This window comes from Borostomias antarcticus (genome assembly GCF_949987555.1).
Source record: "Borostomias antarcticus genome assembly, chromosome: 12".
Taxonomy (NCBI): domain Eukaryota; kingdom Metazoa; phylum Chordata; class Actinopteri; order Stomiiformes; family Stomiidae; genus Borostomias; species Borostomias antarcticus.
The window spans coordinates 5,953,634-5,979,577 of NC_140245.1; the positions used below are offsets into that span (position 1 = coordinate 5,953,634).

Sequence of the window (25,944 nt, forward strand, 5' to 3'; positions counted from 1 at the left end):
CAGTGCCACTGGCCTGTAGTCATTGAGTTGACATTCATAGCCACCTCATTGTGCCAATAATGGATATACTGTAGAACATGTGTTGCTTTAGCAGCAAATTATGTGGTTATTTGCAAATAGCAAAACTAACTACTGAAAAAAAATAAGTCACTGACAAATTACCAGATACAACAACGTAACTTGAATTCAGATTTACCGCTATGATTGTAGTAGCAGCAGCAGTACCAGCATCCTGAGGGTCACTCATGGCTCCGTTTGGGGTCAAGAGGTCACAGCAGTCTCGTGTGGTGTGGTGTCGTCGGTGAGGTCGAACTTTAGCCCTTTTCACTCTCTTTCTGTTTCAACAAGGGGCTTTTGGGCAGCATAACCTGGGGAAAGATGTTCAGCACATCAACAAATAACAGCTCTGAATCCCATAGGTTCTGGTGTAAACAAGTGTAAAGAGCTTCAGAGAACCCCAGGTTGTTACTGCAACTGAAAATTTGGTTTCAGTTGACCTACCTGGTTAAATAGCTTTAAAAAAATATAAATAAATAAATAAATAAATAAATAAATAAATAAATAAATATATATATATATATATATATATATATATATATATATATATATATATATATATATATATATATAAATGCCAGGAGCTGTTTGTTTATGAATTGAGTTGAACAGGATTTACTAAATTGATGACCCACATGTTGTGCATACTGTTGTTCTATGCCAGTACAAACAAACCTGAATATTACCACTGGGATGTTACCTATAGGAATGTTAGATTCTTTAAATGTTGAAGTGATTCAAGATGTTGAAGTCAATTCCAAGAATCGATTCCTGAAATATCCCTGGTTGATACAGTAGGAATACACAATTAACGACTTTAAATAGGTGTTTCCTAATGTATGTTAAAACTTAAGCAAATCGTTGTTTTCCATATACAAACCAAAAGCATTAACACTACATGCTTATAAATTAGTTACGAGGTGTGAACAATGCATATTTTCCCTTTAGTTAAGCTTAGGCATTTCACTCCTGTGGTTAGGGTTAGGCATTACACTCGAGTGGTTAGGGTTAGGGCTAGGTTTACTCCAACAAAAAGCACTAACACAACAAAAAGGGTTACACTTTTCCTGGGATTGAACTCAGGACACTTTGGTTACAATCACATTTACCCCCCCCCCCCAATAGATATAGATATTTTTTTAATCTATTGTAGATTGTTCTTCCGTGTTGTCCTTGTATTATGCTGCTGTAGCACTGCAATTTCCCCCCAGGGATCAATAAAGTACCTACCAGCTTCTAACTTCATGGAATTTCTGAATGTGTCACACACACTGTGCGTCTCCTAATTAAGCGCTTAGCAAACCATTGTGTTCACATAACCTGTATACATTCCACAGGTTTTCTATTGGAGTTCCAGTTCCAATAGGAAAACTGCACAGAATTAGCACACTAGAATTATATTTGCAATAAATGCATGTTTGCTGTGTCAAAACACTTGTATGTCCTTTTATGAAGAATTATTTTCTATTAACTGATCTGACAGGTATAGTAGAAAGGTAAGAAATAAGTAACAATCAATTTCCATAAAAAATTGATTCCCTGTTCCCTGTTGTTCCAATTTCACTTGTGTCAGAATCAAGGTAATCAATCATTTTTGGAATGGCCAGATAATATTCCAACCTCCAGGATCTCTTCAGGAAACCAATGGTGAAAACTGGTCTAGGAAACTAGATCTGTATCAAAATCCAGACAGCAAAGTGATGACATCATCACCATACACAATAGAACTGCCCACAAGTTAATACAAGTATATTTAGGGCCCGAGCACTGGCGGTGCGAGGCCCTATTGAAATTGTAAGGATTATTATTCTCCTACCTTCTCCTACCTTCTCCTACCTTATTCTTCTTCTTCTTCTTCTTCTTCTTCCCAAACAAATGCCTTTATGGCAGCCTAAACATCCATGAAAACGCTTGAAACTTGGCAGATATGTCAATCCTGGTAAAAAAAAAATCAAAAAAATCATGGGTGCCGGAAATGGGCGTGCCCCACCTTTCAGTTTGATGTAGGCGAACGAAATTCGGTGGGCATATGTAGTTCATCAAGACACACGAAAATGTCTCTTGGAGCTATACCCAACATCCAACAGGAAGACATTTTGCTCTTAATGTGCAATTTTTCCCTTGTTTTTACCATTTCCATGCCTCATACTTTAACTCCTCTTCCTACAGATTTCATCCGATCAACTTTATATTCGGTCAGCTTCATCTTAAGACCTTTGTGATCAAAAGTTATCAAAAAATTGAGTTTTCACCAAACACCCTTGCCGTGGCGCCCCGCCAAATTCTGACATTTCGCCATAAAACAGGAAGTCCTCATAACTCCTACATACATTATCCGATTTGCACCTTATTGCTCACGCTTCATGAAGGTCGCATCCTGAACACATCTATGCATCGGTATTGAGTCAAACTTATAGCGCCACCTACTGGTGAAACCACAAATGCCTTTTTGGCGGCCTAAACATCCATGAAAACGCTTGAAACTTGGCAGATACGTCAGTCCCGGTAAAAAAAAAGAAGAAAATCATGGATGCCGGAAATGGGCGTGGCAAAATGGCTCCAGAGCGCCCCCTGGAAAGTTTAAAATGGCGAGCCCCACCTTACAGTTTTTCGTAGGCAAACGAAAGTTGATAGACATAGATAATTTATCCACACACAAAAAAAAGTGTCTTGGAGCCATACCCTAAGTCCGACAGGAAGTCCACTCCAATCAACTTCACACTCGGTCTGCTTCATCTGAAGACCTTTCTAATTAAAAGTTATCTAAAAAATGTTAGGTTCACTAAACACCCTTGACGTTTCACAATAAAACAGGAAGTCCTCATAACTCCTCCATACATTATCCAACTTGTCCGATATTTCTCACACTTCATGAAGGTTCTGTCCTGAACACATCTATGCGTCGGTATTGAGTCACGCTTAGAGCGCCTCCTACTGGTGACAGGAAGTTTCTCTCAGTACTGGACACCAAAATAGCACACCCTTTAACGGCGCCGCACCCCGACACATGTGGGGTGCAAGGGCCCACACACTGCTGCTCACAGTCCTAATAGATGTTATTGACTTCTCTGACAAGGGTTGAGTTTTGGGCTGTAGATAATAACATTTACAAAATACACAACACGTTTTTGTGTGGGCACAGTGTCACATTTGCGACATTGGGATTGTGAATATTTTCAATGACCCTAGCTGCAGTAAAACTCACACAAATCTAGGTTTGCCAAATTGTACCTTGGTTGGTAGTCAAAAAGTGGTGGGGAAATCCCAGGTAAAAATGAGGCCTGTCAACTCGCGCAATCAAACTGAATCCAGTCTGCTTGCCGTGTCTATGCTATTCTCCCTCTTTATCTATGCCTCCTTCCATCTACCCTATTGAGAAAACAGTATATTGACACTCATTTTTTCTGCCAGTTTTCTGGAGTCAGGGACAGAATATTGAGAGATGAACTGTCTGCCGTAACACCAGCACCAGTTTGCAAATGGGAAATGAGGTCCAGTTACTTTTGTGATACTCCTAAGATGCATCTAGATAATGTCTTCCTTTTTTATTTTATCTCTTTTTATCTACTATGTCATCATGTGTCATAGCTACTATAGACAAGGGCACTTTAGTTGTAGCTCGGGAGGTAGAGCGGCCAGCTGGGGATCACAAGGTCCTTGGTTCAATCCCAGCTCCCAGCAGTGTGCCAAAGTATCCTTGAGCAAGACACTGAACCCCAAAGTCGCTCATGTGTCGCCTCAAGGTCTCCCGTGCGGAGTTTGCATGTTGCCTGTGTTCACAAGGGTTTCCCCCCATAAGAACCCAAAACGAAAAACATTGAGAAGAACTAACGCCATTCGTCCCTGACGAGGGCAGACTTGGATTGGTCCCTGGACTCATGCACCATCCCTTGTCTGCTCCCGGCTGCCCTTGCTGGAAGGACGAAGGGATGGGTTAAGCGCAGAGAAGCATTTCATCGGCGACAATAATGCATGTGTGTGTTCCTGTGTCGCCCGTTACATTACTACACGTGTGTTAAATGTGTGAATTCTTCTTCTTCAGTGGAGATGTACCCTGTGCCTGTGATGAGGGATATTTCCTCCTGTCCACCGCTGCAGGACTGTCAGTGTGGTTTACATCAACAAAGTCACCGGTGCAATGTCACGGCTGTGAAGGAGCTAGCGAATGAGAACTGCTGAGAATGAGAAATGAGGATATGGAGGATAGTTTTAAAGGTATCATCTGGCACTTCCTGGCTTTGGAGGATGATACTCCAATAATGTTATGATATATGAGATGAATACAGACATACGATCTGCATTTCAGATCAGCAGAGCATCAAATAATTGGCATAATTCTTTCACTGTGTTGTTGTGCTAGGAATGTATGGCACAGGCAGTTCTATAATCATGTTTTACTGAACACAGCCAAGAGAACAGGATTAAACACAAAGGCACGACGGTTTCCCTGTGGTGGAGGACTGCCAGGCCTGTTCCCTTACACCATATTGCTCACTGATTCAAGGCATCTTAGCCCAATCATATCAAAGCCAAAAAACTAAAAAACTTGACTTAAAGCAGGAAGGAGCATTTCAAAGGGAAAGCAAGAGGCATGGGGGAGGTGAAACATTTGATTCTGCTGTTGTTTTAGGGGTGTGGAATGTTAAGATCAATTCTGTGGGAGGTTAACGGACTGCTTGCTGCTCACTAATGCCTGGCAGTCAGTGTTACGCAATTGGGGATTATACCGTAGAAAATGTTTTGTGCGCGGAAAGATAAGTAATGTGAAGTGTCACGACTACATATGGGGAGGATAGGATCATAATACAGGAACATCATAAAGGCTTAGGCTTTCTGTATGTGAGAGCTGATTGTGGGAATGTTACTTGAACCCTGGGACAATATTTCATGGTATTAAGTATTGTCTGAGGCTGCTAACAGACACATATACTGGTGGAGAGTTCCAACTTAAAGCATAAAGATTTTGATTCTCACTGTTTGCTTGAATGTCCCATTATGGTAGTGTTGAAGGTTGTCATGCATATGATTTGATATGCCACCATGGCAACATATTATTCAAACATCTACTGTAGGTGCCATTTTATCCATTGCATCAATGACATTGGTACATAGACAACCATGGGTTACATGCTGCCAACTGCTCAGCCATGGGTTAAATGCTGCCGACTGCTTTAGCATTGGGTTAATCCTGTAAGACAGCTAGCTTGATGTGACACAGGGACACACGTCGCTTCTGGATGGAGTACAGCTCATTAAACAAAGAGATCATCCCCTGGGCTGTTCACCCCGCGATGACTCATCAGTCTGAAACACAAGCCATTCCTGCGGCTGATCGAGCAGCCATGGCTCCTTCCCCTCCTGGCCCCACAGTGGACGAATCGACTCCTCAGTGACGTCAGGACAGCAGAGTTGTTGCCCATCTTTCGCTGCAAGCTGAAATCTCACCTCTTCAACAAGACTACCCTGACCTTTCCTCTTCGCACTTGTAGGCTATTTATTTGTTTTAGTGCATTTACTTTATCCCAGGTTAAGCTCTTAGATGCTTGTTTAGAAAGGAGATGCTTTCTGGCGACTAGTAATTCTCTTGACTATCTACAGTGCGTTGAATGCACTTATTTTAAGTTGCTTCGGATGAAAGTGTCCGCTAAATTACTCATTTAATGTAGCTGAGAAACACACACACACACACACACACACACACACACACACAAACGTTATTAAAATAATAACACACAATAAGAGTTATTATCTGGCACCATAGTAGGAGGAGGTTGTCCTGAGATACAGAATTTAGATGACTTGTTTGCTTTTTCCTGCTAATGATAAACATTTGGTTTGGGAAAGTGTAAGACTGGATCCGTGGATCTGTGGATCTGTGGATCTGTGCCTCTTGGAAGCTTCAACATGGAGACCTTGCACCTCAGGAAAACAGTTGTACCATCAGCAGTCTCTCATCCCTAAATTAGTTTTTGTTAATCCGCCTGGATTAATGACTGATAGATTCTGTAGACACACAGCTAATTTGACTAAATATGCTGTACTGTAGGCCTACCCCATTCTACCACACACAAACTTGAAAGATCTTGAGAGAAACTCTTAAGACATTAGTATTCATTAATATTAAAGCTGCATTTGTTAATTTTATTTTACCACTAGATGGCAGTAAGGGACTCGCGCAAAATGAACAGCTAAAACGAATGCTTAGAGCCATATAAGGCATAGGGGGCGTAGCAAAGGCATGGCCGGCTATTGACAACACAGGCAGAAATGCTGGAATAACAGCAGCCAGGTGCGACAGGTGGAGGTGAGTCATTGAAGTTGAACATTATTTGGACACTCTGGCTCAGTGAAACAATCTGATATCAGGTGGTTTTAATTCGTTTTGACAATGCGAATAAAATCAATGAATGCATCTTTAATTATCAGCCACCTGAAAGAGAGAACAGGAATGGGACCTGATTGTGCACTACACCAATATCATATTATTATTATTATTTTCTCTGGGTAGATACCTGAGTGCTGAGAGAAAAAAAAGCAGAATCATTGTTTGCTTTCCAGAAAGGTTCCTGCCCTCCCTTTCTCCAGTATGACTCAAGGTAAAAGAGGACGGTGACTCAGCAACAGGCTACGTTCGATATTAAGAAATCCAGCGCCAGACTTTGCAGTAACTGCAAATCCTAGGATGTGACCCGATGTGAATAAGAAACGTCCTAAAAATAGGTGCACAGACACCCTACAAAATTGCATTCAATTGATTGAGGGCTTAACAGTGGCGCAGATGGAAAATCACTGCCTCTTGGCTTGCAGCCCATTTACTCATTGTTTTTCAGTCCTCACTACAAAGAAAATAAAATAGTCTCTCAAATGACTTGTCAAAGTGGTGGAACACACTCAAATCATTATGTCTACCACAACTTACTGTGTATTTCTCTCCATATTATTTTGTGCATTTGCCTCAAAATAGAGTCCCATCACAGATTGTCCAAATAAGTACCTAATAGCATCAAAAAAAAGTCTGCATCCTTGTGCTACACTCCCAGTAAGTGCAAAAATATTTAAAGTCCTGGACTTTGAGCACATGCTAAAGCAAGCCAACTCTGAATAGGGCCCTATATGAACAATCATTGGGGTAGCTTGAGGTTGCCTGATCTCTAGGGGCTTAAATATTTGTTTCAGTCGGTGGTTTTGGCCTCAGCTGGTCTTGCATGATGAGGGACCATGATGTCAGTGTGATATGAAAGGATAGTGGGAGACAGGATATGGTTGTGACATGGAATAGTTCTAACAATTTTAATTCATCCAATCAGGAACAAGCTATGAATCACCTGATTCACTCTGCACATGGTCAGTTTAGTCCTTACTCCTCGTGTGAGGAAAAAGCACCCTGTGGCAGACACAACCAAGTATAAAACGAAAAAAACATATTTTGAGGTAAGTTTTATTTATTTATTTTTTTACATCATTTATTTTTGTGACAGCATTACCTGCTTTGTAGTTCAATTAATCGAACTTATATTGCGCTTATTATGTGTATATGAAGATATCTTTAATGCAAGTTGTTAATGCTAATGTTATAGCTGTTAGCTAAGTTAGTTCATGGCTACAAGAGTCTGGGTTTGTTGTAACAACACTGTTACAACCTACCCCATGCAAAATTCTAATAGTAGCCTACACAGGGATGGGAAGAATGCAGAGCATCAATGAGCCACTTATGCCACTTGAACACCTTGTGACTGTCTATATAGTACAGTATAGAAGAGCGTCTAGAGAAGTAAATAAAACACACTTCTGTCGAAGTAGCTGGCAGCAGACCATTATATTACTATATGGTGCTGCATCACCTTGAGCTTGGTTTTGATTGGATCGAACTGAGTTATTGTATCAAACGGTATATCTTGATAGATTTACTTTGATAAAAATTTCCTTCATAATCATCAGAGAAGTGTGATGTGATGTCTTAAATCAACTAATGGAGAGGATTTCATCATTTAAATGACGGTAATAGTAACTGATTAGAAAACATTTGGTTGTCTATGATAGGCTACACAAAGAGTTTGTTGTTACTTTTCAGACTCAGTTCAGAGTTCAGTAAACCACAGTTATATCAATTAAGCAGGAGAGAAAAATAGTCAACTACAGCTTGTTTAACAACCATTATTTCCAATTCAGAGTCCCGTGTTTCTACAGTATAATAATATGAAGTCATAAAGCTACAGGAATTAGGCTATATTTTCTTTCCCCCATTTCACTCAGGAAATGATCTACAATTCTCTTCCTCCTAATGGATTCAGAAAGGTAATAATTCAGAGAAGAGAGTTAAAGAGAAGAGGGGTTGTTAATATGCAGAGTATGCATGTGAACATCCTCTTTCCCAGAGCAAGCCACAGTGCCTTAACGCAAGTGGTAGACACACTGAATACAGACAATGCTATAACAAAAGCACAAAGCACTTGAAAAGACCGGTTGGGAAGTACTTTGTCTAAGAGCTTTCAGTAAGCGACACGATCCAAGGTGACTCAAGTCAACGTGTGTGTCTGTGTGTGTGTGCCTGCAGGTGTGTATGATAAGAGGAAGAAAGCGACAGCGCTTACCTCAGCGTGTTCAATGCAGAAAGCTTCCAGCAGCAGCGCACATTGTAGTGCACAGTCAAAACCCACTGAATTCAGACAGGCAGGGAGAGAGGAGAAGAGGAGATGGAGTGCGTTTAAGAGACAGAGGAAGCAAGAGCATGGGCATGAGCAGAGCAAGTGAGTGATATGGTGAGAATGGGATGGATTGTAGTTAGTGATGATCCCCTCCTCCCTAAAAATACACACTCCCCCAGACACAAACACACTTACTCTCTACACTTTAAGTGCTGAGTACCAACTAATATTTCAAATCCTCCCACAATTCTGTCCTCTCTTGCTTGGGTTTCCTTTCTAGCCTTCTGACAAGCATGTGACCAGGGGAGATGACTCAACAATAACAGGCTCACTCATTCACACACACAAACCTGACATAATGTTGAACATGACCCACTAGCAGATGCCCAGACATGCTTGCTCGCACACACATAAATAAACAAGACACACATCCACACAGAACATGTGGCTTACAGTATCATGTGACTGATTCCTCAATGATCTGAATCAGTTCTGATGTCGTGACTCGACTGCCCGACCACATACATTGCAAAATCACATAATCTGAAACAGTTCTGATAATCACCACTTGTCCTACACCCAAACTGTAAAAGTGAGCCCTGACTGCATAGTGCCTGCGCGCACACACATTATAGGGACTGCTTGCGTCATTCAAAACATCACTGGGAAAATGAACGGCGATTAAAATGCAGACAGGGTTTCCATGGTAACAGATAGGGACAGCTGCGGTCCTACTTAGGGTGGTCATAGCATGTGCTCCCCAAGTTAACGCTGGTTTGTTGCTTATAATGAAGACTATGCTTTACCAGTTGTTTTTACCAAAAAGCAGCAAAAGGGTTATGCAACATTAAGACAAGAGCCAGATGAGACCTCGTCAATCACTCTTATTTGTAGGCCTAGGCCTTATTAAAGGTTAAAGGAGTAGTAAAGGGGAAATGCATGTTTAGCCCTGTTTTAAGGTTACTTATGATCATATACAATGGTTCAGATCAAAATGTTGACAAAACTAGCACTTTTGAGAAAGTTGATAATTGCTCTACCACCGTGTAGTTCATACAATGGATGTGGGTGGGCACCTTGAAAAATCATTCAAAAACATGTTAAACTCTCGATTTCAAAGACAAGAAGCTCACCGAGGGGGTAATTGGTGTCCGTTGGTGTTCTGACATCAAATTCGCCGCGAAGTATGAATCCTGTAGGGTTTTATTGATCATTTTATGAAATCCATTGACTTGTATTGACGTGACCGTTGTAGATGTGTAGATCAATCCGCAGAGGGGATTCAGGAAGCGGAACTACTTACGGTAGCTATTGTTATTGTTTATGTTGCTAGGCTACCTAGTTTGTGGAAGTTTACACACGTATGTGCTGCAACTAAATAGTTCTATGCTAAATATTTAAAAAAGCCTTTCCAGATGAACTAGAATCTTACTTTATGGCGAATTATATGTCAGAACGCCAACTAACACCTCGGTGAGTTTCTTGTCTTTGAAATTGAGAGTTTAATATGTTTTTGAAAGGTTTTTCACGGTGCCCACCCACATCCATTGTATGACCAAAACGGTGGTAGAGCAATTATCAGACTTTCTCAAAAGTGCTAGTTTTGTCAACTTTTTGATCTGAACCATTGTATATGATCATAAGTAACCTTAAAACAGGGCTAAACATGATTTTTCCCTTTACTACTCCTTTAATGTTTTCTTTCAGTGTATGGAAACTTGGTCTCTGAAAGATTCACCATTGTTCTACATTGTATGGTAAATAATATTTCATTAGTCTCTTTTAAGCCCGCAATATACTTGCATACGCATCTACCATGTGTCTTCTGCATGGCTACCACACGTCTCCTGCATTCCTAAGGAGCGTCGGCTGCGGTTGACTGTGCAGGTAGACTACGCAGAAATTAACGTGCCGCAAAATACACGATTGACTACGCAACGCATTGCTAAAGAGCAAGTATACCGCAGGCTTTAGCCTCATCTTAAAATCACATTAGGAACTGACCTATAGGTCACCCTTCTGCAAAACAACTAAACATGTGGGAATGCTAGGAAATCCTACCAATGAAATGAAATCCTATTTCACTCTTTATTGATAAATAATCCATTGTTGAGCAAATGGGTTCAAACTGTTCAAACGGTCATAATGTTTTTCAGTAGTAGAATAGAGGATGATACTGACATTACAGTAGGCCTACAGCTGTCACTCCTCCACTGCCCTGCCCTTGACAATGCAATAGCTCTTCCCAAAACCCCTGCCAATTTCCTTGTTGTGACAGCCTTGTAGTCTTTATTTAGAAACCCTTCAGGCGTGTAGGCTAAATGTCATGGCTGTTTTTTTATGAGAACGGTACGAAAGGTTTTAAGTCCAGCTAACACTGACTTCTTGTTTGAATGCAGCTGTGGAAATAAAATGTGTTCACAGATAGGCCTAAGCTATCTAGTGGTTACCAGTTAGTTAACGTTAACAGAGCTAGATAGCTATAGCTATAAAATATGAATTACCTAAAACGTTATGTGCCTGACAGTTATCAATCAAGGTGTCTTCAAAAAGTATTTTTGTTTTAATAGGTACACCCTTCAAAATGTATAATATAATGTTCTCAGAATCAATTGATTTGAATAACCATGATAGCTCTGTGTAATGGTAACTAATAACTGGTAAGAATCAGGTGCTCTAGCTGTACTGTATGGGATTTTCTGCGGATTTGTTTAAATTGCTACTGATGATAGGCCTGCACTGAGGCATGTCAGTGTGGCTGCGCCCGCGACTATGTTTAGCGCTTTCTAGTAGGACAGAGCAGCAACGCAGTGGGCTGAGCTGTCATTATTGCTAAGGTCGGAGCTTCTTTGTTGTGGTGTGTTGGTGGTCTACCTTAGCCCTTTGACAGTGTGGCCCCAGGTAGTGTTGCAAAAGTCTGGGAATATTCACAAATATTCACAAACTGGAAAATATAATTTATTCTTGTTAATTCCCATAAATTTCCAGTTTATTTCCATTAATTCACATAAATTCCTGTTGGAATTTGGGGAAGTTTGTGAAAATGCAACCCTAGTCCCAGGCTCAGTTTCTGTCACTCAGGCAAGTTTTTTTCATGCCAAGAACTGAAATTAAATTTGCAGCAATGAATGATGGTCAACAAATAATTAACTTAAAGGTGCAGTATGTGGTTTGTGATGTCCTGTTAGAACATTTTGGCTGCATTGCAAATCGCGCACTTTCATACTATATAGTATGCCAAAAAATTATGTAGTATGTCCCAATACATAGTATGCCACATGCAGTATGGCAAAAATACCAAGATGTCCTACTATATCCGGTCATATTTTGCAGTATACAAGCCAGCACACTTTTCTGTCTATTCTGACCCACAATCCTGTGCTCAGCGGAAATTTAGTCACATGTGCGAGTCGCGCCAGAGGTGTTTTGATGAATCCCAGCTGTGGACGAATGTCGCTTCATGGACAGCGACGAATGTGGTCAAATTTCAAGGCGCAATGTTATGACAACGTAGTATGTCCCAATTGGATGCATACTGCGTGCAAAGTACATACTTTCTATGGGCAGCTGTAGTAGGTACTGGTGGTAAAAAGTAGAAGTAGGCGATTCGGAACGCAGGCTTTGCAAAAATGCAACCGACAAAATTCTGCCCTTCCCTTCAGGCCTCCCTCCAAAGCCACTCCTCCAAACTGGGGGAAACAGGTAAGCCATCCAATCATTTCAGTTGGCAACTCAAAATTATTGGACGCACTAATTAGTCCTGTGACTTCCACAGATTACGGATTTATTTCAATTTTGTGTCAGAATACTATTTATTGATTGTTGTCGGGATGTGATGAGAATAGCACAAAAAAACAAAAAGTGCTTCTGAGCCAAACCGCATACTGCAGCTTTAATGTGGAAGTTTAAAGGAACATGCCAACTTTTGGGGAAATTCGCCTATTCGCAAATGAATTACCCTTCTTGGGACTAATACAGTTGTCTGAATCTGAATGATCACACAATTTGGTTCGAAAATGCTACTATGGCAAATGTGGCAATACAACTGTATTTTTAAGGTCAACTGAAACATCTATAGGTGATCAACAGAATACGGAACATTGTAATCAATAATGAAAACCGATGGAGAGGATATGACTAACTAGAGGTGTTGCGCTAAAACACTAAAGTAACACTTTTTAACATCTTGATTCTGGCATCATTACTGATACTGAACCATAACTACCCTATGCAACAGAGCCGTGAACATTTTTAACTGGTCTGTATCATTCTATAAAGAGTGAATTCACAGAAGTAACTAAGGATTATATGAAAATACAGAGAGGCAAAGTAACTTCCAAAGACAATAATTCATTCATTGTGAAAGGGCACAAATCATCTCTGTCTCTACCTACCTCATAAATCCCTCTGTAAAGGCTGTTGGCATGGGCTTGCTGATTCTTCTGGGTCCATGTGAGTGCCCTGCTGCCCAGTAACTGCCTGACAGTTAAAGAGGATTGGTGATGATCACTGCAGAAGACACTTATATTGGGATGAACTCAGTGTGTTTGTGTGCATGTCTCTGTGTGTGTGTTTCTAAAGGAGAGAAAGCAAGTGTGCGTGATTCATTAGTCAGCCTTTAAAGCCCAGTGGAAGACACAATTGCTTAAGGGGTGCTGAAACGGCATAACAACTATTATCCACATATGGGGATAAACATATTATTATCCATAGGTATGGGCATTGGCAGAGCATTTGTGTGTGTGCACCTGTATGTGCGTGTTTGTGTGTTTAGATGTCAACGTCATATGACCTAACTGCTACTAGTGTCCCATCATGGAGACCTCGCCTGCAAAGCTCAATTATTAATATTCAGTAGACACAGCTAATATATCAAATTCCCTGAAAACGTAAAGCCTGGTGCAATAAACACATTATAGTTAACAAATATCAAGTACTGAAATACATGTAAATAAAGTGAGGAACCATAAATTTTGCATATATAATAAAAAGTACATTTATACAAGTACAGATGTTTAATTTTTCCCCAAAATATTTTCGGAAACAAAACTTGAGTGGAATATGTTTAGGTCACACTTTCAGATGCAACCAGTTACGTTCACGTTACCAATTTTGGCAGAGAAAGAATTAAAATCTCGATGTTGTATGATGATGTTGATGGTTGTATAATTAACTTTGTCAACCCTTTAACAGTTTTGTTAGCCTCTTATCTACAGTAGCTTGGTCCAATCTGTCTCTTTCCCATCCACTCGTATCATGTTCACGATTTAAATTAATTAACAGGGCAGGTGTATCAGTGACAAGTACACAAAGTGCCCATCACATAAACTCCATCCCACCATACTGTACCCACAGTACCCCATTGTGCACGCATAAACACACACAAACAATATCACGCGCACAAACATACACACCTGGGAAAAACATGTGGTAAACAGTGATTAGGCCCATTTTCTGAGATACGCCTGTATTGTCAGCTCTGTGGGAAAGAGGATAGAGTAAGAATAAAAGCATGACTTGTACAAGGACAATGAACACAATTAAATTGTTGTTTTGTGGGAGTGTAGGATTGTGCAAAGGGAACAGAGCTTATATGAACAGTAGTCGACAATGCGTGGGTCGCTCTCCCACAGGTGTCTCATGAAACACTCAGTTTAGTTGGGGGTAAACACAGGCTTTTCTTACTCATGGGAAATGGGTCATCCTCATTGCGTAGCAGAAAACAGATTGACCAGTCCACTTTAAGCCGGTTCTTGATTATGGAGAGATCATCTAGGCTACAGTATATGAATGTTGCTACCACTATTCTAAAACCGGCCTTATTGGGATCTGGGGAGACCAGGGTGAGAAGCTCTGTCCCTGGTGGGCAGCAGCACTGGAACCTGATGCTTAGACACAATTAATTGTGATTTTTTTGTATAAGGCCAACATACAGTATCTAACCTCTGATAAATTTTAGACGTATCCGCGTATCACATTAGTTGTTGAATCACTGGTCCCTTTGGTAACATGCTAACTGGGATTTTTAAAGTTATTTTGCATAGTTCTTATGGAACAATCTTCAGAGTTAGATAGGGAGCAGAAACTTTGCTATGACCTGACTGAAACCAGACTGAACATTTAAAATATAATTGGCATTTTTAAAGGCTCGGAACTGATCATTAGGGATTCTAACGTTGTGCCTACTGCCTATGTGCTTGCCTATTGCCAATAGCGTTTGTCATGCTCTCCACCTCCACCTAGCTCTCCCCTCTCCATAGCTCTCCCCAACTCTCCCCTCTCCCCAGCTCTCCCCTCTCTCCAGCTCTCCCCTCTCCCCAACTCTCCCCTCTCCCCAACTCTCCCCTCTCTCCAGCTCTCCCCTCTCCCCAACTCTCCTCTCCCCAACTCTCCCCTCTCCCTAACTCACCAACTCTCCCCTCTCCCCAACTCTCCCCTCTCCTGAACTCTCTCCTCTCCCTAACTCTCCCCTCCCTAACTCTCCCCTCTCCCTAACTCTCCCCTCTCCCTAACTCTCCCCTCCTCTCCCCTCTCTCCAGCTCTCCCTAACTCTCACCAACTCTCCCCTCTCCCTAACTCTCCCCTCTCCCTAACTCTCCCCTCTCTCCAGCTCTCCCTAACTCTCACCAACTCTCCCCTCTCCCTAACTCTCCCCTCTCCCTAACTCTCCCCTCTCCCTAACTCTCACCAACTCTCCCCTCTCCCTAACTCTCCCCTCTCCCTAACTCTCCCCAACTCTCACCTCTCCCCAACTCTCCCCTCTCCCTAACTGTCCCCTCTCCCTAACTCTCCCCTCTCCCTAACTCTCCCCTCTCCCTAACTCTCCCTGTGCACGGCCGCCGGCTCCAGTTGATTCATCGACCGCTCCGCCTGCGCTGGCTGCACACGTGGTTCATCATGTCATCACCACATGCAGTACATCAACCCTGGCTTTCCAACCTCTCCCCTCGATCATAGTTTGTTACTCTCACTTCAGTTGCGCTCTTGGCTCTCTAGATTTTGTGTATTCGTGACTTGGTAACTAATAGAGTCTGTCTGCCACCAGTTACTCTCTGGTTCCTGCCTGCCTGTCCCCCTCTCTTGGATTAACTATTGGATACAATGTCAATGTATGACCAAATTTTCAGCATGAGTGAAAAAAATGAGTTTTGAGGAGGTTTTTATGCAAGTATGTTTATCTGGAACCTTACTATTCCATATACATTTCCAAGTCTTCATTTAGGACCGTCAACATACTGTATCTAAATTACTAGCTAATCCAAACTGATGTTTGGGGATGAACGCAGGTGATTCCACAAGACAGATGTGGTAAGTTACAATCCATTGTTAGAGCCTTTTTCACAACAACCGTTTCTCTCTTGGCTCTTCTATAAATGATGCTCTGTAGCAGGCGCTCACACTTCAGGAGGTAGTTACCAGGTAGTTACCTCCTACTCTCATTTCCCTTTTGACGCTGGGTTGGTATTAAGAGTCTTGTGAGCACTTCAGTAAAGACTCTAATCAGAGTGCTCCTTTCTAGTGACATTGACACGCAAATTGAGTGACATTGATTATGGCCGGAAATATATGGGGGGGAATCCCAAGGTCCCTCCTCTTCATTTCTTCTACAGTATTTCACATTAAAGGCCCTCCTTTGAGAAGCCTCCACCATATATCCAACCCCATTGTGTTCTGAATCAATCTGATCATCTTAAAAGGGGTGAGGGCTGGGGGGGGGGTCGATATTAATTTAAAGTTCTCGTCTTTGTCACTCTTGGGCCGTCTTCTGTTCTTTCTTCTTCTTGTCCACCTCTTTCAGCCCCTCCAGGATCTGCTCTACGGCCTCTTCGTCTCCAACGGTCCGGGCCAGGGCCAGGGCCTCCTTATACAGACGGACAGACTCCTCCACCCTGCCTGAATACGAGACAGGGCGACAAGCAGAACATGATGAAAGCACAGATATAGCTATAGTTTTAAACTTTTATATTTAGGAAACTTAACATTGTGTTATATAAAGCTGGATGGATAACTTCTTATAGTACAATGTGTTGCTTCAGTTATAAAGTTAAATAAATAATAAAATAATAAACAGTTTGTGTACTTTGGTGGATTCTGGTCACATTGAACGTCCCTGAATACAAGTACTGTACATGGGCATTTGTACTGTAGACGATACTTTCTTTCAAAAAGCATAATAGATAAGCTGGTCAAGAAGTTGAGAAACAAATTGGGCTTCTTAAATAGAAATGCGTCATGCGGCTCACTGAGAAGCGGAAGACAAATGGTCCTGTCCACTTTCATGCCAGTTCTTGATTATGGAGATCTATATGAATGCTGTGCTACCACTGTACTAAAACCACTCGATGCGGTCCATCACAGTGTGCTGTGCTCTACCTTGGTGGAGCAGGATGCCGGCCATGTTTCCCAGCAGCACGTGCTGGTCCGGGTGGCCTTCAGCTCTGCTCAGCTCCACGGCTCTCTGCACCAGAGGCAGGGCCTCATCATGGCGCCCCTGCAGATCCAAGATGGTGGCCAGGTCGCTCATCAACACTAGGGACTGAAAGACAAGAGTGACAAAAAACTCACATCAGGACACGACTTCGAAGGAAACCCTTAAAAAGGTAGCGGGATCAATGCTTATTCATGGAATACTAATTTAAAAATAACAGCTGGCTTTCTCACTTCTACCAGGACGGTATACAATTTTTGGGGGATAATCAATCCTTTTTTTTTTTCCCAAAGCAGGGGTGAATTAGCCTCATGAGACCATCCTAATCTTGTGAGCTCAGATTAGTTTTTTTGTCCACGGATCAGTCTGGCCAGTCTCCCATGTAAAACGTTTGTGCTCGAGGGAGTGCTAATGTAGCCTGGAAGCCAGACTCATTGCGGAAAAAAAGGTAGTTTTCACAATATAGTCTGGACTTCCAGACGCTCAGAACGATTTGACTTTTCCCAGAAAATGTGCACCAATCAGGAGACTGCGTTTTAACTGCTATTGGTCCAGTCCTTGATTGGTTCTCATAGATGATGACAAATATAAATTAGTTAGAATTTAATAGGTAGAAGGTTTTGTTTATCTAAACAGCTGTTACTGGCTAAAAGTATCAGTGATTTCGCAAAGGAAGGGAGGAAGAAAGGTTGCACTATAAAAGTAGTCCAATGGGGCCCAGATACCTGTGGGTGGGTTTCTCCCTGCTCCTCCTGACAGATCTTCAGGGCGCTCTGGTAGTCCTTGGTCGCCTGACTCAGGCGGTGTGTGACAGCCATGTAGCGAGCGCGGGAATCCAGGCAAAGACCCAGCAGCAAACGTGTCTCCTTGCGATTCATCTCTGCTGCCTCTGGTTAGGATAAGAGTAGTTTATAAGGTAGAATAAAATCTCTTTCAATAAAATAAGTTAGTAGTGGTGCACATTACTGAAAAGTTTTGGCAAGTGGTGGCAAAAATGCAACAAAAAACACAGTATTGACTTTAGAAGGTGTTATATGGTGTGGGATTTATTCTTGAGAATTACTTTAATTTTTAAAATAAGATCTGAATTAAACTGTTTTTTTGTTTGTTTATGAAGCACCTTGTATTTTCAGAATCAGAAACCGTTTATTGCCATGTAATTTTTCACTTTAAAGTGTGCTTTACAGATTCCATTATTATTAGAGGTGCAAGGGATATACCGCTTTTGTTTATTAAAAAGTGTTCATGTTTTTCCCAATTTCCTGTGAGAAGCTTTGATTTAGGGACTTCTTACTTGCAGTCCTATAGACCTCACAAGTGATGTCATTTTGTCGGCAACTTCCAAACGGAAAGACTGGTGAAAATGAATGGGTTTTTTCTAAAGGTTTAGCTGGGTTACTAAAAAACCTTTTCACATAATTTCAATTTTTTTATGCTTTATGAATCACTTCTTGCTTTAACTACATAACAACGTTAAATAATTCAAAGGATCCAGTGTTAATCAAGAGAAACATTTATTTAGGCTGAAACATTCAAGTGTACAAATCCCGTTTTAACCACAGAGCATGATGGAAGTGATGATGAACAACCTTGCCAGAGGAATCATCAAGGTCTACCATAATAGATTTTGCAGCATTTTGAATTTAGAAAACAAAAATACATTTTAAACATGGATTTGACTACTGATTTTAAGGTCCAGGTTTGGTAATTTATTAAATAAATATTACTTTTTAACTTATTTGATTGTGTTATTGTGTTATATCTTACTTTTTAACTTATTTGATTGTGTTTTATCTTATTTTCCATGTTTTTATGTGAAGCACTCTGTGCATGTAATCTCCTTGTTGCAAAGCACTTTGAGCTGCATTTCTTGTATAGCACCTTTCATACAAATAAAATTGTACTTACTATAATACAATAACAATTGATTCTTGCCTATACAATAGACAACTGACTGCACATCTGTATACTTGTTATTTACTAATGTTATTTAATTGCACTGTCTATATCATGGACACAGACACAGTCATCCATGATCGGATGGGATGAGTAGATGAGGATGATACTGAAACTGCTAGACTACAGATAGTGCTTTGCCAGTTTGGGAACCTTTAAATGTCTAGCTGTGTACTAGGACTGGAATGAGGAACTGATAGTACTGATAAGGACAAGCAATGACAAGAATTCCAATGTACCAGTACTTGTTACACATGGCAAATAAACATTATATTCTATTTTATCCAAACACTTAACTTCTAACACATGACTAAATCTTGACCGATTGTTGTCAGTTATAAGGGCTTGCCTTTCACCCTGAGCGTTGCTGCTTGCAGCTATATTCGGGATCAGATTTATGTATGTATGTATATGTATGTATGTATGTATTATTATTATTATTAAAATCAAACTAACCTGCTTGCTCCTCTGATTGCTCCTCTGCAGGAACTTCCTTCTTTTTCTCCAACTTTGCTTCCAGTGACTCTGTGCAGAACTGGAACCCGTGCTCTGCCAGTTCCTTACTGAGAAGAGGCAAACACATTCAGATATTACAGATTTGAATATCTGGTGTCAGGTTAGGGGCGTACATTTGAAGATTAAGGAGGTGCAGGGCCACAAAACTCCTTTCAGTTTGATCTGTCCATTGACATAGACCACACCGTTGAAGAGCCATAAGTGTTCATCTCGACAGACTTGATTTGATGTGAATTGAAATGATGTGATAATGTTGCAGAGGCAAACTTTCAAATAAGTCAAATGAAGAACAGCTTTGAAAATGGAACACCTTCCACTCCCACCTAGTTTGACCAGCCCATCCACTTACTTATTTTGGCCAGCATATATGGTAGCAAGCTTCAAAGACATCTCAACGATTGCATTGTCATCCTTTGAATATAGAAAAAAGGGAATAAAACAATGAAAAAGAAATTATTGATCGACCAATCAGTCTTCCGTAGAACAGGGTGCCTGACAGCCAGAGCTCTCGAATACGTGGTTAGAACTATTTCAAAGTCTATTTTACTGCTTGTTAAATAGGAACAGACCATCAAATGACAAAATACTTTTCCTCTGATCTGCTATTAAGCTCTATGATGCACAACTCCACTCACCTCTGGTGTTCCTCCTGAGAGCATGAAGCTCATGGCTGCTTTAAAGAGTTTCTCTGCCTGAGTGAGTGGAGAAAAGCACAGTAGGTCACTATTGTGACACAAAAAAGAGGTCCATAAAGCGATAAGTACAGTATGATCCAATACCAGAAGGGGGGGGGGGCTTTTGAGATAACCCCAACAGGGCAATAGGAAAAGTCATAATGCTGTATAATGTATAAATATTGCGTGAACAGGGGATGGATCACTGGGCAGAGAGAAGACACTAAGTAGGAGCACCTCTCATACTGTACTTACATTATCCAGCTGACCTTGGACATAGGCCAGGTTTGCCATCTGTAGAAATAAGTGTGCATAAGAAATGTTGAGTCGTTTCAGGGATAAAGTTACTTTTACATAATTTTTGTATTGTTAAGTATAAATGTTAGAACAGTATATAAGACAGTATATTGTAAGAACTTATGAAGAATTTATGGTTTAAAAATATTTAGATAAAAAAAGAAAATGTATAACTGGCATCCATAGACTGTATTTATTTGTAAAAATGTTTATGGGGAAAAAACTACTAAAAGTATTGAGATACTTAGAGGTTATCAACAACTCTCTTAATTCTGCCTTTTAGGCAACGTTAGAGGTAACATTAGCAAGCTAGCAGTCGGCAAGTCTTCTACAATGCAAGTGCAGCTTCTAGTTAGCTACTATTTATCAATCAATAATATTTCAGATTAGCAATGTCTGAGAGAGACAAAACTGTTTAAGTTGGTAGTGGTTAACCCTTACCAGGCTGTAGGTATAGATGATGGCTTGCGTGTTGTGGCTCTGATGGGCCTGTCCTATTGCCTGATGAAGGTAACCTGAGGCTGCATGTAGCTGACCCCTTCTCATACTGAGCTGAAACAGTAGATGCACAAAAGATTAAACAGTAAATATACCAGAAGAGTACCTCGAATACCACAAAGAAAGATGGCAACATCAGGGCTCCTTTCTCTGTCCAATGTCAGCGAGTTATAGAATGTACGTGGTCAGACACTTTTTTTGTTGTTCTCTAAATTCAAAAACTATGACTTAGTCAAGCATCATGCCATGTTATGTGCATTATTTTGTTAACCTGCTATAACTACCTTTATTCATTATGACTACTGTAGACGACTTATGCTTGTTTCATTGGCTACCTGTTTCACCTGCCAACAAAAGTCATCAGTCTGCACTCTGCAACAGTTCCGAGCACCCCTCGGCTGTTTGCAGTGCATAGCCAGCTGAACATATTCTAGCTGTGATTGTGTAGATGGAGATAGCAATAGCCATTATTTGCTTTGCTCAACTGAGCTTGAAATAATGCATATCTAAAATTTGAGCGCGAAAAAAAGTTGAGTGCGGGAAATACGGGTTGCCCAAACGTTCACCCTATTGCTACCTTCCCTTTTTGCAACTCCCAATATTGCAGTGTCCTATATGGAAACACCAATTACTATTAATATAAATTATGTGAAGAAGCACCGTTTTCGGGCTTCTGCAGAAAATGAGGATATATAGACTTTTTCTTTGGCGATTGGTCTCAGATTCACATATTCTGCACGTACTGTATGTGACCAGGCCCATATTAATGCACGGGCATAGATGAGCAGCATGATGACTTCCACCATCCACCTCCAATAGCACTGCTGTGACCGCGCCAACGCCACCACTGGCAACACCACCGACTGTGACTCGTACGAGTAGGTCTACGACTGCAGAACCACCTGTCGACGGCGGGGCAGCTGTAGCTCAGTTGGTAGAGCGGGCCGTTCAATGATAGAAGGGTCATTGGTTCGAATCCCAGCTCCGACTGTCCACATGTCAAAGTGTCCTTGAGCAAGACACCTAACCCCAAATCGCTCCCAATGAGCAGGTTAGCACCTTGCATGGCAGCTGCCGCCATTGGTGTGTGAATGTGTGTGTGAATGGGTGAATGAGAGGCCATTGTAAAGCGCTTTGAGTGCCACTAAGGTGGAAAAGCGCTATATAAGTGCAGTCCATTTACCATTTACGCCAGTGATGATCCGGGATGCTGGGCCGAGATTACCGATCTCAAATGTTGACGTTGCCTTAAGAATCGACCAAACTTTGCCGGTGAGCAACGTATCTGGAGTGCGTTCATTTTCTAAACTCTCATTGATCAAAAACAAAATGAGATCCACCATGGGACAAAACAGACTGGGCCATCTGACTCGCATGTCTTTAGAAAGTGACTTGTTAAGGGAACTGGAATTCAGTTATTGTGGAATTCTCAGCGTGAAAAACAAGAAGGAAGAGCATCTGAGTGGGTAAGCTCTTTTTTAATCAAAGCTCTCACCAACTGCTTTGAATGTGAATGTCTATTGCTGATGCGACATGTTTAGGTTATGTGGTCAAGTACTTGGATTTACATATCCCAAAGACAAAATGCATAGACTTGAGTACTATGATGCAGTGGTGTTATTTTGAGTATTACAGTATGTAGCACAGTGTTGATGTTGGTGTGTGTGTGTGATGAGTGAAGGCCTACTTGTTAGAAATGCCTGCGCTGTCTGTGCTTTCTTTCCTCGGTTATGTTGAAAGTGTGCTGAAAGTGTGCGTATGTTGAGAGCTTGGAGCCATTATGACCCCATTTAATGTAGCCGACAATTTTATTTCAAATAAGCCTATACAGACAGACGGACACTTCTGCCTTTGTCTTGCAAGAATAATTAAAGGCGCTGTCCATGGTGCTGAAACACCATGACAGTGACAGAGGTATAGACGTCTCCAAACCTGGTCAGATGCTCTCACAACTGCAGTGCATCTGCCTACCACATGATACTGCTTAACTGAAATTAATTTGTGTGTTAGGGTGGCGTATACATTTATTTATTTATTTTCTTCTTAAAAAGAAAAAAAAAAGTTCTTAAACCTGGTCCAAGCCCTGGAGCCTACATCATCTTAATCCGGCCCTGTATGTGACATGAGCTTCACATTTGACAATGACAATGTCAAATTTAACTGGGCGAACTTTATTCTTTACATCACACTAACTTACCTTGGCTTTCTTCAGAAGTAAGATTATCTCATCCTCTGTCTTCTGGGCCTCATCTCTGGTATCCTCTTCAGTTTTACGGAAGAGTGAGAATGCTGTAGAGAGAATATGCCCATGCAGACTGAAGCAATCATAATGATTTTGTAAAAATACACTACACAACACAAACACTGAATCAATTTTGCTACAAACCTTTGCAAATCAAGTCATTGAAATGCTGTCAGTCAAGTTAAGAGGTTTTGTTACAGCTGACTAGCAAGTATAAAAAGTTCATCTTTAGCCAGCAAGCATCCAGTTTTTGCAGGACAGCATGTATGATCATGCAGTTGTTTGATAACAGCAAAATGTCATCAATGACATCTCTAATAAATTAGAACAACTATGAAATCCCCCAAAAAAGCAATTACACCAAATGCGGCTGCATGATCATATGTTGTTCTGCAAAAACTGGAAGCTTTCTGGCTAAGTTGTTGACAAGCATAGCATTCAGTGGTGCAAACAAGATGTGTTAAAACAATGATGCAATATATGTCATCAATGACACCACAAACGTATCAGAAAGTGAAAATAACAACAAAACATCACTGCAATAGCAAGACCCCAATGTTTTCTCCCAACTTGTAGGCGCGGCCTCCAAAACGTTGGCCATATGGGACCACACTGATTGCCGGTCATAATCGGTCAGAGAAAGACTAACATAACCAACTTAATCTTGCATAACATAACGTCAAAAACAACTTTACCTACTACACTCCATATTCCATTAGTCCACTGGCTTACACGATTATTTCTATTCCAATTGCCGGTACTTTCACTGCTGTGTAGCTGTGACCTTCCAAATACAGAGACGTTCAAACCACTCGTTTGGGAAGTCACAAAATGTGGACATTGCAATGACTGTATCCTTGAACGAGATAGACAGCCAATTGACACGCTGTTCTTGCTAACTGTGGAAAGTTGTTTGAGTCGACTTCGATTTGCAAACAACATACGAGCCATAATGGGTAGCGCCATTTTTGAAACGTTGTACCAAAACGTTTAGCACGTGGTATACACTGGGCGTCCACTTAAAACGTTGTCAAAATAAAAGTCACCATGGGAACGTATTAAAATTGCGGCCACCTGCTTAGTCTCGCGATGCGAGACTTTGACGATCTCTGCCTCCGTAAATTCTCTAATTGAGCACAGCGTTAAGATACTGCGTGAGTCCAGCCGTCTGCTAATCCAGAGATTTTCTTATCATAGACAGTCAATGCAGGTGTATGTAGCAAGGTAGCAACAATATATACTAATACAATACCAAATATAAAAATACACAAGTCCTGGTCCATTGTTTTGCACTGATGAATCATTCTGTGCAGTCAATCATAGCCTAAAACGCTCTTCATAGAAAGGTCATTGATGAGTTAACACGTCCTAGTGACGCCAGCACATCTTAAAAATATTTGTTATGTTATTCCACAGATGGTGCATAAAAACCTAAAGCTGTTCTACTACCTCTGGACCTGGGGAATCTAAAGCGTATCGGGTGCAATGATTGATATCCCTGAAGGATAATAAAGATTATATATATTGCATGGTAGTCTATTTAAAAGGGCTTTATAAATAAAAAGGGGTGCAATGAAGCGATGTGACTTATTATGAACAAATTTCGTCCCACAATTTGCTTTAATCACAAAGCTGCCATATTTGGTAAATCTGACATAATCACTAAATAGCATAGGTGCAACACATGCGTAACACACAGGGTGTTCAAAGCAAATGTTTTGCAACATTTTGTCAGGGCTGAACTCACCCCAGGTATCTGCCTTACCGTGCAGTCCTGGGGTGAAAACGATGTGCAGTTTTGTTAGTTTCTGGGTTGAATGACATGTTTTCTCTAAGCGGTGTGAAATGTTATGCAGTGGGCTTTGAATGTTTTCTCTCTTTTGGAGGGTGTTGTCAGAGGTGTTACCCAATCAGCAGACTGATATATAAACCACAAAATGACCATAGGTGCAACACTTGCATAACATACAGGGTGTTCATGGCACCACCGTTTCGGCTTCAAACGTTTTGCCGAGGCTGAACTCATCCCTGATCATCGTGAATGAGCCCTTAGTTACGTGTCTTTTCTCGTCCCCAGGCTCAGACTGCTAGCGCAGAGAGCCCAAGGAACTTGTGCAAAGAACCTTAATAGGTCGTTTGAGACACATTGTAGCCATACACTGCTGGTTATTCTCTGTATTCAGGGGATGTGATGTTTCAGGAATGAAAGAAAAAGCAAACAACTCTTGATTTGAATGGCTTTATTACACTGTACGCACAGCAGTGAATCTAGCTAGGCTACAAAGACATTTCTCAAACACTAAGGTCCTTTGTTTGCTCTCCTTTATATGAGATATATCAGATAAGATCTTCCTGGAGAAGAATTTTTACCAATTTCTTTGCCCTCTCACCACCAGGCCTGTATACATACAGTAGGCTATGAGACAATTAGGCTATATTATAATACTTTGGACTACATGTTCTGGACAGTGCTATTAGGGCTGTCATGCTATAAAAGTTTTCACAATATGATTATCATGGGGGGGAAAAATCATGATATTAATGCGATACTTATAGCAGTCATTAAAAAAAATTATGTGATCACTTAAAATGCACCTTGAATTTTTATTTTTGCTCCAATGTTTTCTCTTC

At 41.0% G+C, this 25,944-nt stretch overlaps 1 protein-coding gene across 1 annotated transcript; it reads right to left on the reverse strand.

Annotated features, from left to right (window-relative positions):
• Positions 1-15,901: 15,901 nt before the first annotated feature.
• Positions 15,902-24,050, reverse strand: ttc19 (tetratricopeptide repeat domain 19). Its single transcript, XM_084446976.1, has 10 exons — positions 24,009-24,050; positions 23,269-23,360; positions 21,015-21,125; positions 20,532-20,570; positions 20,238-20,294; positions 19,952-20,013; positions 19,543-19,649; positions 17,856-18,019; positions 17,076-17,238; positions 15,902-16,595 (listed from the first exon to the last, which is right to left on the reverse strand). The coding sequence occupies exons 3-10, from the start codon at positions 21,117-21,119 to the stop codon at positions 16,450-16,452; spliced, it is 843 nt and encodes a 280-aa protein (XP_084303102.1). The 5' UTR covers positions 21,120-21,125; positions 23,269-23,360; positions 24,009-24,050; the 3' UTR covers positions 15,902-16,449.
• Between the last annotated feature and the right edge of the window lie 1,894 nt (positions 24,051-25,944).

Excerpts from the sequence above, each read along its gene's own strand:
- ttc19 (XM_084446976.1), bottom strand. The coding sequence starts at position 21,119 with ATGAGAAGGGGTCAGCTACATGCAGCCTCAGGTTACCTTCATCAGGCA. Across the intron at positions 20,295-20,531 it reads TCCAAGGTCAGCTGGATAAT|GCAGAGAAACTCTTTAAAGC; the intron begins GTAAGTACAGTA and ends CCACTCACTCAG. Across the intron at positions 17,239-17,855 it reads AGGGAGAAACCCACCCACAG|TCCCTAGTGTTGATGAGCGA; the intron begins GTATCTGGGCCC and ends CTTGTCTTTCAG.